The sequence below is a fragment of the Diceros bicornis genome, chromosome 26, assembly GCF_020826845.1.
Source record: "Diceros bicornis minor isolate mBicDic1 chromosome 26, mDicBic1.mat.cur, whole genome shotgun sequence".
Taxonomy (NCBI): Eukaryota; Metazoa; Chordata; class Mammalia; order Perissodactyla; family Rhinocerotidae; genus Diceros; species Diceros bicornis.
The window spans coordinates 17,200,809-17,217,324 of NC_080765.1; the positions used below are offsets into that span (position 1 = coordinate 17,200,809).

Sequence of the window (16,516 nt, forward strand, 5' to 3'; positions counted from 1 at the left end):
AACTATCTACTGGGGCTTTGGGGGAAAATAAATAAATAAATGAAATTATTAAAAAAAAAAAAGACTGAAGGAATTGAAAAGTTTCAGAGAATAGTGAAAAGAGATTCAATTCTAGTAATTCTTATGCTAAACAGTTCTCTAATCTTTTGTTCTATAGCTGTTTAGTTCATTTAATATGATCACAGTTCAGGCATTTCTTCTACTGCTTCTCAAGATACCCCTTCTCCTACCTCGAATCTCCCAGGTTTTGGGGTTTTATTGATTTATTCATCCCACCATACCGTCATTCATCCATCCATGCAAGCGTCTATCCTGTCCTCCCTTTTTCCTGCCCTCCCTCTAAACCTTTATTGAGGTTTTACTCTGTGCCAGGTTCACTAGCTACTATTAAGGAAGAAACAGACATGGACCACACCATCAAGGAAGTTCCCTGTATTTAAGAAGAAAATCTAGTCTACACCTGTGAAGGACTCTTGATATTTCGTATCTCCTTTTTCTCTTTATTTGTGCCAGATTTTCCTTTTCCCTAACAGTTTGTTTATGTCTTTTTCCATTCCTGTACCATATATTTATGTGTTTTCCTGGATATGTCAATGCTTTGGTTGTTCAGAAATATTTATCAGATACCTTTTATGTATCAGGTATAGTTCTGGGCACTTGAGGTTGAGTGGTGACCAAAATGAAGTCTCTGCCCTCCTGAGCTTCCTTTCTATTGGGGGAGGCAAACAACAAACCTATGAGCAAACAATAAAAGATATTATTTTATATTATTATATTATGTTTTATATATATGTGTATATATATATTTTGTGTGTGTGTGAGGAAGACTGGCCCTGAGCTAACATCTATTGCCAATCTTCCTCCTTTTTTTCCTTTTTTCTCCCCAAAGCCCCAGTAGATAGTTGTATGTCATAGTTGCACATCCTTCTAGTTGCTGTATGTGGGACGCCACCTCAGCATGGCCGGACAAGCAGTGTGTCGGTGCACACCCGGGATCCGAACCTGGGCCACCAGTAGCAAAGCGCGCGCACTTAACTGCTAAACCACGGGGCCGGCCCCCTTACGTAATATATTTTTGATAGAATACATTTATGAAGTAAACAAAACCGTAATAAGAGGTGAAAGGATGTGTGTTACTACTTAGGGTGATTGGCTAAGGCTTTTCCATGTAGGTGACTTTTGAACAGAAGCCTGAATAAAGAAGAGAAGATAGCCCTGTGAAGATCTGTGAGAAGAGCATTCTGTGCAACAGGAACAAGCTCAAGGCCCTGAGTCAGGAATGAGCATGACATGTTTGAGGTAAAGAAAATAAGACAATGTGGCTGGAGTATAGAGAATGAGCACAGGGACTGATCCCATAATATCTTCTAGTCCATGGTAAGAAGGCTAGGTATTGTAGTAGTTCCCTGGGCTTCTGTAATGAATGACCATGACTGAGTAGGTTAAAATAACAGAATCTATTATCTCATAGTTTTTCAAGGCCAGAAGTCCAACATTAAGGTGTCAGCAGGGCCATAATCCCTCCGACGGCTCTAGAGAAGAATCCTTCTTTTCTTCTCCTAGCTTCTAGTGGCATCTGGCAATCTTTGGTGTATCTTGACCTATAACTACCTCACTCCAGTGTCTGCCTCTGTCTTTGCAAGGCCTTCTACTCTATTTGTAGGTTTGCATGTCCTCTCCTCTTCTTATAAGGACAGCAGATGTTGGATTTAGGGCCCATTTTAATGCAGTATGACCTCAATTTAATTACATCTGGCAAAACCCTATTTCCAAACAAGGTCATTTTATCAGTCAGGGTTTCTTAAGAGAAACGGAACCAATAGGATGTACAGACATAAACAATTATGGAGGCTGACACGTCTCAAGATTGGCTGTCAGCAAGCTGGAAAGCCATTGCTTTGTTATAGTCTGCGTCCAGAGGCCTAAGTCTCAGGAGAGCTAATGGTATAATTTCAGTCCCAGGACTGGAAGGTTCAAGACCCAGGAAGAGTCAGTGTTTCAGTTTGAGTCTGAAAGTAGGAAAAAACTGTTGTCTCAGTTTGAAGCCAGTAAGGCAGGAGGAATTCTGTCTTATTCTGAGGATGGTCATCCTTTTGTTCTATTCAACTGATAGGATGAGAGCCACCCACATTAGGGAGAGCAGTATGCCTTACTTAGTCTATCAATTTATATGTTAAACTCATCTAAAAACACTTTCACAGGATAATGTTGGGCCAAATATCTGGGTACTTAGTGGCCCAGTCAAGTTGATGTGTAAAATTACCCCTCACAATCACATTCTGAGGTTCTGGGTGGACATGAATTTTAGAGGGACACTGTTCAACTCACTATAGGTTATTATTTAAAAAGCCACTGCAGGATGTTAAAAGGAATGCTATTAGAATTTTTACTTCAAAATGTTTACTTTGCCTTTCACATGAAGAACTGCAGGTAAAGATGAGAGCAAGAATGAAATCAGAGAAAGAACCAGAAGACTGTTGAGTATCGGTGAGAGCTGGTGACAAACTTGAAGTGGGTTCTAACAGAGGGTTGAAAAATGAAGCTGCAAGTGACCGTATCCATACCTGATGCTTTTTACAGGTTGTTGCTCCATTTTGACTTGAATTCTCCTAGTAATAATTCCCATTCAAACACATTTTGCATCTTTATCAGCTATTCGTAATCTTGTCTCCAAGGCACATTTCTTAGGATTAAGTTTTCGGGTTCTTTTAATTGTCATTGTTTTCTAGAACACTATAGAAAATCCGAAAATGAGTTTGTTTTGTGACCTTTGCAAGAAATGTTAGTTGGCCATGTGATTTCCTGGCGTGATCCTTCTGCTTTTTACTCCCAAGAGAGAAAAGCATAGCATGGTGGTGGATAGGCAGGGATGTCAGACAGAATTGGTGATATGGAAGAATTTTAAATATTCTATTTAAATTAGCCCTAGGGTCAGAGCACACATCCTCATCTAGGGATGGAGTACATATGCATGCTGTACTTAGGGAGCTGTAATAGTAGCCATGGCCTCTCTGTGTAGATCTCTAATGCATGGAGCACATCTATTTTAGATGGATAATCAATTTTAAAATCCCTTGTTGTAGGTAAGCTGTTAAAACAGAAATGTTAACTTCATGAGTTTAATGAGTAGCTTCAATGATAGCTTAGTGACAGAGATGGAAAGAAAGTCAAGTAGGGGGCAGTGAGAAAGAGTGGAATGAGCATTTAATGAATATCCACTTGCAGACTTGAATGTCAGCAGCAACATTCTACCTCCTGGAAAATGTCTTTCAACTGTGCATCCCATTACTATTCTCGTGGTAGCTTGGAGATTGAGGCAGACTGTGTGTGTAAGAAAGCTCTCCTTTGCAACATAATGAGATCGAGGTGGGTAATTTGCAGATTGCTGGAGCAGTGGTCAAATCTCGGGGAAAAAAAAAAAAAACCAGCAGAATGAAAAGACCATGTTAAACATGAGATGGCTTATAATGAGCCCAGAAATCATATATCTTATAGCCATCTGGCTGGCATTTCCTCGTATCCTTGTCTTCTCATGCAAACTGCTAAATACTTTGTCCTACTCCATTTTCTCAGTCTCTCTATACCTCTCATTTCTACCTAGTGCATTGAAAATATGAGTGAATTGGCCACTCTACTACTTGAAGAAATAAGAATGAAGCCCTTTTCATTATTCAATGGAAGTATTTGCCTAAACACAAGTGTACAGTATTATTCAAATGCTTTTGAATTTAAGGATACTTTTGTTCGTTGCATTTTTTAAAAACATCTTTTAGTTTTTCGAGCCTCAGTTTGGCTTATCGCCTTTTCTGGATTCTATGGTCACTTTTGCTGTATAGTTTGGACAGAGTTTGCCTTCTCTCTTCAAGTGAGAAAAATGGAAGACCCTTCCTCTCATTAGAAATTGACTATGGAAACAAAGAAAGTTTAAATCAACTTGATTCCATCAGATGGTTCAGTGGTGAGGGCATCACTACATGTTTTCTGTCCTAGGCCTTTACCTCTGGGTGTCTCTCTCTTCTCCTCTAACGTGAGAAAGCAGTACCAATTCCTAAATGCAAATCAGTAAATGAATAACTAACAAAGCACATTTCAAACAATAAAAAGGCTGTTTATAAACATTTATTCCATTTTTGTAGCATAATCTGTTTCTGCCCTTGGTTTGAGGTGTTCATGGAATTTCTGACTTGAAAAAATGTTAAGCTATAAAATATATGCAGCTATATAGAGATACAAATTTAGGTTAGGTGTGCATGACTGAGACTCTTCTGGGCCTTTTGGATAGCAAGGCCCAGGGATGTAATGTGTGTTGTGTGCTGTCAGTGAATCCCTGACTCCTGGTCTGTTGTTGGTCTCAGAACCTCTGTTACCTGTATCTGGTGGTGGAAGTTCTGTTGGCGACCGGGGGTAGTGTCCCACTGAATACAAAGCCATATAGCCTGATTCTTGGGGTTGTAGAACTGGACAAGGAGAAATCTTTTCGTTTCAGAGATGTTTCTGTTCAAATTCTCCAACTATAATTGAAGGGAGCTGGCACTTGGCCAAGAAAAATATGGTAGAGAAGGAGGGGAGGAAAGTTAATGCCGTGCACATTTGACAAAGTAGATTAGAAGGATTTTTCTACAAATTTCTCTGCCAAGTGTAGAAATCATAAGTTAGTGCCACAAATCTTTTCCTGTTTTAAAAAAAACGTGAGTACAATGGGTTGGCAAATGGGGGTAGCCTCTGACTCTAAGGTTCTGTATGCTTTCTAGCAAATGCTGAAACTTCAGTGGACCTTTAATGTACGTGAGGATCTAGTGTCAGTGTTCCTTCGTGTGTGTCTTTGTGTTTGTGCGTGTGTGTGTGTCGGGGGGCGTTATAAGGCAGGGTGCTTAAATGCTTTGTTGCATTATGTTAATTCCTCGGCAGTGCAATCAAATTCATGTCGTAATTAAAGCTGTCAGTTGGAAGGCAAGCCAATCGCCACGAAAACACAGCATAACAAATGAAGTGAAATGATTCTGCGTGTAGCTATACAATGCTTCGCCAGGCATGAAATTAAATAAGTAATTTGATGTTGACATCAGAAATTGAAATGATACCCACTGTTCCCTCATTCAGTCAGACCTGCATAAACAATAGCCAGAACAAATATGCACAACAAAGCCCTCTTCTCCACCCAGCTCCCTGAGTAATGTACAATATATATGCAAAATGAGTATAACAGAGCTTTCTGAGACCTGAAGGATGTAATTTTCTTTGGTGTACAATAGGATGATATGTATGTGGGGTGGGAGGTGGGTTTGGTGGAGTACTTCTGCTGCTGGGATAAAATAAATTTGCAGGAAGGGAAGAAAAAAACCCTGAAATAAACAAATACCATATTCTCTCTCAGTAATTCATCCTAAAATGGGTTTACCTCCCAGGGGCATGACTCCAGGCTGGTGGACACCTAACTTGGCTTTTGCCTTCCTCTGCTCCGTGGAGGGCTGTGGGTGCTGAAAACAGGTGATGCTGTCACATGGCTAATCACTGCTATGAGAAGCTGTCTCCATGACTACTGTCGCTCTCCCTACATACCATTTATGGGATCAAGAATGCAGCACGATTTTTTTTAAAGCAAGTCCAGTGTACAGGATCACATATCTATCATCCTTCATTCCCCTGAGCTTGTCTGAAACGCTGAGGTGAAGAAAGTTTTGCTTTGGGAACTGCATTTAAGAATGTCCTGGAGCACACTCTCCTTGTTTGATGTGGATGCTGTTTATACTTACAGAACTATATTTCCTTCTCAAAAGTGGTTTAAAATCAAGAAGATTCACATCTGCTGTATTTTTGGAGATGTTAAATTTGTCTAAGGCTTAATTTCTCTTAACCATTCATTCATTTATTTATACATTAATTCAGTAAATACTTATTAAATGTGTGCAAGGCATTGTGCTAGGCTCTGGGGAAGCAATGATGAGTAAACTGGGTGGTCTCTGCTACCTGTCGTTTGCAGAGCAGGGGCAGAATATTTAGATGGAAGAGCTAGAGGTGAACTGAGTAACTATTGCATCGGAGTGCAAGTCAGGCCCTGTTACGCCAGGGAAGGTGTGACACCCGACACAAGCCGGTCAGAGAGGAGGCCCTGCTGGTGCAAGGATGCCTAGCTGAGACCTGAAGACTGCCTCAGCAGTAGCATTCTTTTTGTTTCAAGCTCATTTGCGGCCTCTCTTGTTCATGAAGAGGGCACTAAAAATTAAAGAATTTGTAATGAGAAGTTTTAAGAAAACAAAGAAACAAACATACAAACAAGAACGAATCACAGACAAGTTTACGACACAAACCAAGTTCTTTTTTTTGCCTCTTTTTTCCAAAGAAGAGATGCCCTGTATACCTTTTAGAATTATTGTTTTTTATTTCCCTGTATGTCAGAGCTATGGAAGCCTAAATTGATAATTCTTGTGACTAAAACCTTCAGAAAAATGGTGCTTTTCACTGCTTCCATTTACCCACACATTTTTTGCATTTTAGTCTACTAATTATGTTTACAAAATGTCTCATTTTTGAAAGGCGCTCTGTGTGTACTAGCTGGTGCCTTTAGGAAATAAACTGGCAAGTAGGTCATACACTGGAAAAGTCATCCAAACCCACTGGGCTTTTTATTTTCAAGTCAGTCTGGGCTTTTTCCTCTTGCCTGCCCCTTTGCGGCCACAAAACTGAGTAGCTTGAGACCGGGGCATTGAATGTCAGCAAGTCAGGGAGGCAGGCTGATGCGTGTCTGTTTAGTCTCAGTGCAGGGCGAAATGCCATCATTAATTCATTACCCAGCTGCCTGTCAAATAAATTGGCAATTACGTCCACCGCAGAAGCTTGGAATTCAGTAAATAGCACGTTAGCATCTCTGAGTTGTTGAGAGATGTAAAGGGAAAAATTAAGCAACACGGTGTTTGTATCAGTAGCAGATGACAAGTGGCAGCATACACTGGGGATGTGATGTAGTGATGAAAAGCCTGCACAGGGCTGGTAATGAGCTGTGTGGATTGGAACGTGTTAAAAACCATTGCTGATTTTCCACTTTGTCTTTATGCTTTATTGCAGAGTTCAGCTCCTTCCAGCTTGGGAACAGGCTACTTCGTAAGTTTATCTCTACTTCCACATGTGTGCCTTGCATTGGCATTGATTTACTTCTATCATGTATGCTCATTAGGATGTGGAAAATATCTAGGAAATTCCCTCTCAGTCCTTAAGAGCGGACTGATATCCATTGTTTTATTAAGAATTGTTTAATTTTTAAAATGTAAAACTTGCTGGGCCCTTGGGGTCAGTCTGAGATGTATGTCTGGTTCCCAGCACCCAGAACATTTGCTCCTTACCTGGCAGTGAGAGGGAATGCAGGGAAACCTGATGGCTCATGCCACGTTTTCTATATAGTTGTTTTTTCAGTAAGAAGTGACGTGTGGAGGATGGAATTCAAATTATGCATTGAGATATTTCTTCAATTTTAAGATCTCTTGAAGAAATTCCCAATGAATTGCCATTTTTTTTTATTTCAATGAGATGTGGTGTTTTACTGGATGTTTTCCCTCACAGTCTGAATAGATGGCCTTCAGATTTTCTTTCAGCAATCATTAAACTCCTCATTTTAGCAAATATATGTGTATTATTTTATTTCTAGATCTTATTCTCTGTCCATTGGGAGGGGTAGAAATGGTCACATACCTTATGGATTAACACAATATTTCTCATAGAAAAATTATCGCTTCCTTTCTTTTATTTATAGTAAAATCACGCTTTTTGGATTCAATAATCCTCTTCAAGATATAAATAAAAAAGTTACAAGTGAGGCATTATTTATGCAACAGGATAACATGCCAGTGTAGAGATTTGTTGTGGAATTTAAAGGAATCTCATTTGTGTTTTGAATGGTGAACACTGATACTCTAATGCCTGCTCAGCCTTTTCTGAGAAAATAATGAAATTGTGAAAATAAAGTGGAAAATAATTACTGATTCAGTTTAGTTGCCTTTAAATTTCTTCCCTCTAAAATGCTAATTACTCTGGTTTTCTTCTGCTCAAACATTTCTCTCCATACATTTATATTAAATATATGAAAACCAGCATCATTTCATTTAATAATAAGTCTTTTCCAAGGTTGGTAGAAGTGACATTTTCTAAATGTTGAATTTTTTTTTTGTCTTAATCTATGATATGAGGAGGAAAAGGGTAAAGATTTTTTGGTGCCTATTTAATACAGTCAGCACACTTAGCCTTGCTCCTTATTGTGGCTGAATATTCATGCTTACAGAAACAAGCAGGATGCTGAAGCAGTATCCTGCTTTAGCAGTCTAAATAACAGAAGTCGTCCCATCTGTCATCTCTTCACACCAGTCTGGATGTGGGTTGAGATGCTGGCAGCAAAATCTGGAGACTGCCAATGTCTATTCTTTATCCAAAAGCTAAATTCTCTTTGCCTTCTTCAGCAGAACAAGGCCAAAGCCACTAACTTAGCCCTTGATCACTTCTGGACTGAACATTCTACTATTTTTTTTATTGTCAGTATGATCACCCTGAAAGAAATTGTCTCTAGAAACAATGAGATTTTATTATGATTTTTGTCACTAATTTTTCTATTTCTTGGAATGTTTATTTTAATTCTCTAAATACATTCTTATGAATAAAGAGTCTTTGCAGTTGTGAATCTTAAATAATTTTTACACTTACACGATGTTGGATGAGTATAAAAGTTTTTCTTTATTTTGGTAAAATTATTCTTAGTATTACTTCGCTTATATAAAAAAATCTGTAGTATTATTAGCTTACATGGAGAAGATACATACCAGATGTATGTTCAGCTCTCAACTATGACAAAAATGCTCAACTTAGAATGTTTCCAATAATGTGATTATTATGTTATCAAAGTGCAAAATGCATTGATATGATTGCTGAGTCCTCATCAAAAAGTGTCTTCTCTTTCAATTTTCATTCCAACAATATCACATGTAATACTTAATTTCAGGTGCTAACTTCAACATCGATGAGTTTCACACTTTTTAAGTGGAAATAGTATATTCACAACTTATAGTAGTTTCGTGCCTACATATTCTTTGCACTGTACTTTATGATCTATGATGTCATAATAGCCTTAACTTATGTCTGCAATGAAGGCTCAGCATCAGGTAAGTGAAATGGTGATTCTTCGACTCTCTTCAGCATCTCTTTGAAGTGTGGACAGAGGCAAATCACCTACGGAGTCAATGAGCTATTGAACCATAATGTGAATTCTGGCATAAGAAAACTGAACTCACTTACCTATTGGGTTTAACAACCTGGAACTATTTTCTTAAATACTGTCCCTTGCCCCAATATTACTGTAACTTTAGAATCTTCTTTCAATTATATTTTAAGCTCCTATACAGCTTTTAGTGAACTAAGGTAAAATGTTGACCATTTTGTATTCTGATAAAATAGATAGCCCCCTGAGTATATGCACGTGCATGTGTGTGTACATACACACACACCCCCACCTTATCCACAGCCAGTATATTCTACTTTCTTTCAGTTCTTTTCATTTATGGATAGGGATAAGTTAAAGGATTTGAAGAAGTCTTTATTTTTGATGTAGTTGTATTTGTTTATATCTCCTTGGTTTTGTGTTCCAAAGATGTCTGCTTAGGTCTGTCACTTTTCCAATTCATTTATAAGCTGAAGATTTAAGAAATGAGAACAGCAGCTAAAATCAGTATTTACATAAGCATATTGCAAAGAATTCTTAAAGTAGACAAAATAGAGAAGGATTGGAACAAACTTTTCACATTTTTGGGAGCTTTTGAATAATGTGGGTGTTATACACACAGAGAGACACACACATATATATTCATTACAGACTCATGCACAGCTCATATTCTAAATATAAATGGAAGTATAGTCTAGTTGGAATCTATTTGCTTTTTTTTTTTTGGCAAGAGTACTAAAACTTGGAGTGTGTAGGATTTTTCCCTTTTTTTTAAACATTAATACAGTGAACACATTTTCATTTTAGTTTAAATGTTTTTGGCTATGTTCTCTCCTTACACACGTATTTGATGTTTTGTTATGCCTGGTGGATAATTAAGAACTTAGAGACAGAATGCTCTGAAGACTAGCTGTATGCCTTAGGCAAGTTATTTGATGCCTCTGAGTCTGTTTCCTCATCTGTACCTACCTAATAGAGTTGTGAATATTAAATGAGTTAAGATATTTAATGCACACAGAACAGCACTCAATAATAGCAAATAATAAATGTTGTCTTCTGTTATTCCCACTATAGTGTGTGATGGAAAAAACTTGGTTTCATTAAGTGGCTGTACAATGTTGTAGTCATAGAGAATTAACACCAAAAATCGATGATATGAAAGTAAATTTTGTAATTTGTAACTGTAGGATAGGAATATTTTATTCTCCTTTCGTTCTTCTTGTAGCTTTCTCAGGAGCTTAGGATTTTGTGTTTGGTCAGATGTATACCAGTTTATTCTGTATGTGGACATAAAACAAATAAGGAATTCATTCTGTATGATCCTCTGTGTGATGATGTTGGAATGAACTATTCTGTAAGCTGTTCACATATTATGGTTGTTCCCTTTAATTTGTCTATTCAAGTTATTTGTTTATTTTCTCCCTCAGACTTGAGGCATTTAAAGACTGCTGATAGGTCTTAGGGTTGGGCTGGGAAGTTAAGACAACAGACCTGTTCAACATGTTCAGGTTGTATGAGGTTGTGTCACAGGTTTGCTGCGCTCTGACACCAAAAAGAAAAGTGGATGCCCTGGCATACCTGAATGAAGTAACTGAAGGGAGTGGAGTGAAAAGACTAGTGAAAACATCTCATGGTTGCCAGTGGCCTGGTGTGTCATCACATGAGTGATCTGGACTCATTCTTTACAAACTCTTCACTCCATATGCCAGTAGTTGGGAGCTACCGTTGGGGTAGGGGTGGTTACTTGTCAGGCTGAACTTGATCCCTGGTACAGAGGAAACCTTTATTCAGGTGACATGTCCTTCCTGCTTCTCTGGATAATTTCCAGCCTTCTTTCAGGTTTGAATCTTAAGTGTCTTAGGCTTATAGTCTCAAATAGCTTGAATCTTGCTTTTGTAGACTCCAGTGATCCAGAGATTTTTCTTAATGGTTCTCAATTAATAGTTTTCATTATCCTCCATTGGATCACATTTAACACTATATATGCTTTAAGATTATCAAGGAAACTAACCTACTTCTACTTTGTGATTAGAACTACTGCATTATATAATAAAGGGAAATTGTGGAGTGGTACACATCTTAAAATGGGATTTGTGTAATTAACTGTTTTCCTGTGTAGTTGAATTACTTAAGAAGTCATGTTGATAGTGCTGGTAACAAGCAATAGATGCAAAATATTGACCTGTGGCTTTCCATTCAGAGTTATAAGATCACAAAAGAATTAAATTCTTTTCTCTGTTCTAAGTTTTTGACTACAGATCCTGGAAATATCTTTTATTTTTCTTTGCTGTAATTTGTGTGACTCACAAAACTGATTTGTGGTATTTTGTATAACCGTAGCTGCTGCTTTTTAAATCTCAGAGTGGATTTTATTGCTAAGTGAAGTTGGAATGAGTTTCTTTAAAAAGATCAGGGTTTTTTTTTTTTTAACGTAATTCCTTTCTTAATAGATTGGGCTTTTCTTTAAACAGATACTTCCTTTTTTATTGAGGTATAATTGGCATATAACGTTATATTAGTTTCAGGTATATGACATAATGATTCAATATTTGTGTATATTGCAAAGTGAGCACCACAATAAGTCTAGTTAATATCCATCACCACATATAGTTACAAAATATTTTTTTCTTGTGATGAGAACTTTTAGGATCTACTCTTTTAACAACTTGTAAATATGCAATACAGTATTATTAACTATATTCACTGTGATTTACATTGCATTCTCATGACATTTATTTTATCACTGTTAAGTTTGTGCCTTTTGACCCAATTCACCCATTTCACCTGTATCTATGAGTGGTTTTTTTTTTTCAGGTTTCACAAATAAGTGACATCATATGATATTTGTCTTTGTCTGACTTATTTCACTTATCATAATACCCTCAAGATCCATCCATGTTGTCATAAATGGCAAGATTTTATTCTTTTTTATGGGTGAATAATACTCCATTATATATATACCATATTTTCTTTATCCATTCATCCATGGATGAACACTTTAGTTGTTTTTATATCTTGGCTATTGTAAATAATGCTGCAGTAAACATGGGGGTGCATATATCTTTTCGAGTTAGTGTTTTCATTTTCTTTGGATAAATACCCAGAAGTGGAATTGGTAGATCATATGACAGTTCTATTTTTAATTTTAGAAGACCCTACATACTGTTTTCCATAGTGGCTGCAGTTTCCATTACCACCAGCAATACACAAGGGTTCCGTTTTCTCCATATCCTTGCCAATACCTTGTTATTTCTTGTGTTTTTGATAATAGCCATTCTAACAGGAGTGAAGTGATATCTCATTGTGGTTTTGATTTTCATTTCCCTGATGATTAGTGATGTTGAGCTTTTCATGAGTCTTTTGGCCATCTGTGTGTCTTCTTTGGAAAAATTTTTACTCAGATCTTCTGCCCATTTTTGAATCAGATTGTTTGTTTTTTTGCTAATGAATTGTATGAGTTCTTTCTATGTTTTGGATATTAACCCCTTATCAGATATATGATTTGCAAATATTTTCTCCCATTCAGTAGGTTTTCTTTTGATTTTGTTCTTGTCTTCCTTTGCCGTGCAGAAGCTTTTTATTTCTTTATTTTTAATATTTTTATTTATTTCTTTGGTGAGGAAGGCCCTGAGCTAACATCTGTGCCCATCTTCCTCTGTCTTGTATGTGGGACGTCGCCAAAGCATGGGCTAATGAGTGGTGTAGGTCAGCACCAGGAATCCGAACCTGAGAACCCCAGGCCACCACAGCAGAGTGTGCTGAACTTCACCACTGCTCCACCAGGTTGGCCCCTGCAGAAGCTTTTTAGTTTGATGTAGTACTTGTTTATTTTTGCTTTCGTGCCTTTGCTTTTGGTGTCAGATCCAAAAGATCATTGCCAAGACTGATGTCAAGGAGCTTACTGCCTATGTTTTCTTCTAGGAGTTTTATAGTTTCAGGTCTTACATTCAAGTTTTTAGTCCATTTTGAGTTAATTTTTGTGTATGGTGGAAGTTAGTGGTGCACTTTCATTCTTTTCCATGTGGCTGTTGAGTTTTCCCAGCACCATTTATTAGAGAGACTGTCCTTTCTCCATATTCTTAGCTCCTTTGTAAGTTAATTGACCATATATTTGTGGGTTTATTTCTGGACTCTCAATTCTGTTCCGTTGATCTATGTGTTTGTTTTAATGCCAATACCATGCTGTTTTGATTACTGTAGCTTTGTAATATACTTTGAAATCAGGGAATGTGATGCTTCCAGCTTTCTTCTTTCTCAAGATTGCTTTGGCTATTTGGTATCTTTTGTGGTTCCATACAAATTTTAGGATTGTTTGTTCTCTTTCTGTGAAAAATGCCATTGGAATTTTGATAGGGATTGCATTGAATCTGTAGATTGCTTTGGATAGTATGGACATTTTAACAATATTAATTCTTCCAATCCATGAACATGGAATATCTTTCCATTTATTTGTGTCTTTTTGAATTTCTTTCATCAGTGCCTTATAGTTTTCAGTGTACAGGTCTTTCACCTCCTTGGTTAAATTTATTTCTAGGTATTTTATTCTTTTTGATGCAATTGTGAATGGGATTGTTTTCTTAATTTCTCTTTCTGAGAGTTGGTTATTAGTGTATAGAAATGCAATAGATTTTTTGTATATTGATTTTTATCCTGCAACTTTACTGAATTCATTTATTAGTTCTAACAATTTTTTGGTGGAGTCTTGAGATTTTTTTGTATATAATATCATGTCATCTGCGAATAGTGGTAATTTTACTTCTTCCTTTTCCAATTGGATGCCTTTTATTTCTCTTTGTTGCCTAATTGCTCTGGCTAGGACTTCTAATACTAGATTGAATAAAAGTGGCAAGAGTGGGCATCCTTGTCTTGTTCCTGATCTTTCAGCTTTTCACTAAACAGACACTTCTGAGGTTTTTGATTACTATTTCAATCTCTTAACTTGTGATTGGTCTATTCAGAGTCTCTATTTCTTCTTGCTTCAGTTTTGGGAGGTTGTATGAGTCTAAGAATTTATCCATTTCTTCTAGATTGTCCAATTTGTTGGCATATAGTTTCTCATAGTATTCTCTTATAATCCTTTGTATTTCCATGGTATCTGTTGTAATTTCTCCTCTTTCATTTATAATTTTATTTATTTGAGCCTTTTCTCTTTTTTTATTAGTAAGTCTGGCTAAGGGTTTGTCAATTTTGTTTATCTTCTCAAAGAACCAACTCTTTGTTTCATTAACCCTTCCTACTGTTTTTTTTGGTCTCAATTTCATTTGTTTCTGCTCTAATTTTTATTATTTCTCTCCTTCTGCTGATTTTGGGCTTTGTTTGTTCTTCTTTTTCTAGTTCTGTTAGGTGTAATTTAAGGTTGCCTATTTGGCCGTTTTCTTGTTTGTTGAGGTGGGCCTGTATTGCTATGAATTTCCTTCTCAGGACTGCTTTTGCTGCATCTCATATGAGTTGGTATGGCGTATTTTCATTTTCGTTTGTTTCCAGATATTTTTTGATTTCTCCTTTAATTTAATCAGTGATCCATTGGTTGTTCAGTAGCATGTTGTTTTATCTCCACATCTTTGTCACTTTCTCAGTTTTTTTCTTGTGGTTGATTTCCAGTTTCATAGCATTATGGTCTGAAAAGATGCTTGTTATGATTTCAATCTTCTTGAATGTATTGAGGCTTGCCTTGTTTCCTAACATATGGTCTATCCTTGAGAATGTTCCATGTGCGCTTGAGAAGAATGTGAAGTCAGCTGTTTTTGGATGGAGTACTCTGTATATGTCTCCTAGGTCCATCTCGTCCAGTTTTTCATTTGAATCCACTGTTTCTTTATTGATTTTTTGTCTGGATGATCTATCCGTTGATGTAAGTGGGGTATTAAGATCCCCTACTATTATTGTATTGTTAATATCTCCTTTTAGGTTTGTTAATAGTTGCTTTATGTACTTTGGTGCTCCTATGTTGGGTGCATATATATTTATAATTGATATGTCTTCTTGGTGGAGTGTCCCTTTTATCATTATATATTGCCCCTCTTTGTCTCTCTTAACCTGTTTTATTTTGAAATCTACTTTGTCTGATATGAGTATGGCAACACCTGCTTTCTTTTGTTTGCCATTAGCTTGGAGTATTGTCTTCCATCCTTTCACTCTGAGCCTGTGTTTGTCTTTAGAGCTGAAATGTGTTTCCTGGAGGCAGCATATTGTCGCGTCTTGCTTTTTAATCCATCCTGCCACTCTGTCTGTTTTTTTTTTTTTTTTGTGAGGAAGATCAGCCCTGAGCTAATGTCTATGCTAATCCTCCTCCTTTTGCTGAGGAAGACCGGCTCTGAGCTATCATCTATTGCCCATCCTCCTCCTTTTTTTCACTCTTTCTCCCCAAAGCCCCAGTAGATAGTTGTATGTCATAGTTGCACATCCTTCTAGTTGCTGTATGTGGGATGCGGCCTCAGCATGGCCAGAGAAGCGGTGCGTCGGTGCGCTCCCGGGATCCGAACCCCGGGCCGCTAGTAGCGGAGCACACGCACTTAGCCACTAAGCCACGGGTCCAGCCCTCTGTGTCTTTTGATTGGAGAGTTCAGTCCATTTACATTTAGTGTAATTATTGATATATGAGGGCTTAATGTTGCTGTTTTATTGCTCATTTTCCAGTTCTTTAGCATTTCCTTTGTTTCTTATCCCATGTGTTTTGGCCTGCCAGTTCAGTTTGGTTGTTCTGTCTTATGACTCTTTTAGTTTTGTCTTTATTTATCCTATGTGATTTTGTTCTGATTATTTGTTTAGTGGTTACTTTAAGGTTTGTATAAAAAAATCTTGTGTATGAGTTAGTCCATTATCTGATGACCTCTTATTCCCTTTTACTAAGTCAATTCAATCTCTTTCCTCTTCCCCTTCTATGTTATTCTTGTCACAACTTATTCTATCTTGTGTTGTGGGTGTGTGTTTAAAGTGATGAGGTTATATTTATTTTTGGTGATTTCCTTCCTTTGATCTTTGATTTTGGTATTTAAGTGTTTGCTATCCTATTCCAGTGAAGATCTGTTATTTTTCTGATTTTTGTCTACCTATTTTTCTCCTTGCTCCAAGCTTTGTATTCCCATTTCTCTTCTTTTTTTCAGGCCTGAGGGCCTTCTTGAGCATTTCTTGTAGTGGGGGTCTCATGGCTATCCACTCCCTTAGCTGTTGTTTATCTGGGAAAGTTATTATTTCTTCATCATGTCTGAAGTACATTTTCACTGGATAGAGTATTCTTGGCTGAAAGTTTTTGTCTTTTCAGGATTTTGAATATATCATTCCAGTCTCTCCTAGCCTGTAAAGTTTCTGTTGAGAAATCCG

At 37.2% G+C, this 16,516-nt stretch overlaps 1 protein-coding gene across 6 annotated transcripts in view; it reads left to right on the forward strand.

The window, feature by feature from the left end:
• AUTS2 (activator of transcription and developmental regulator AUTS2) overlaps window positions 1-16,516 on the forward strand; it is a 1,110,481-nt gene that overhangs the window by 499,251 nt on the left and 594,714 nt on the right. For all 6 annotated transcript variants that reach the window (XM_058569470.1, XM_058569469.1, XM_058569471.1 and 3 more), the window contains exon 4: window positions 7,063-7,098. In XM_058569470.1, coding sequence (XP_058425453.1) covers window positions 7,063-7,098 — 36 coding nt within the window. The remainder of the gene's footprint in view (window positions 1-7,062; window positions 7,099-16,516) is intronic.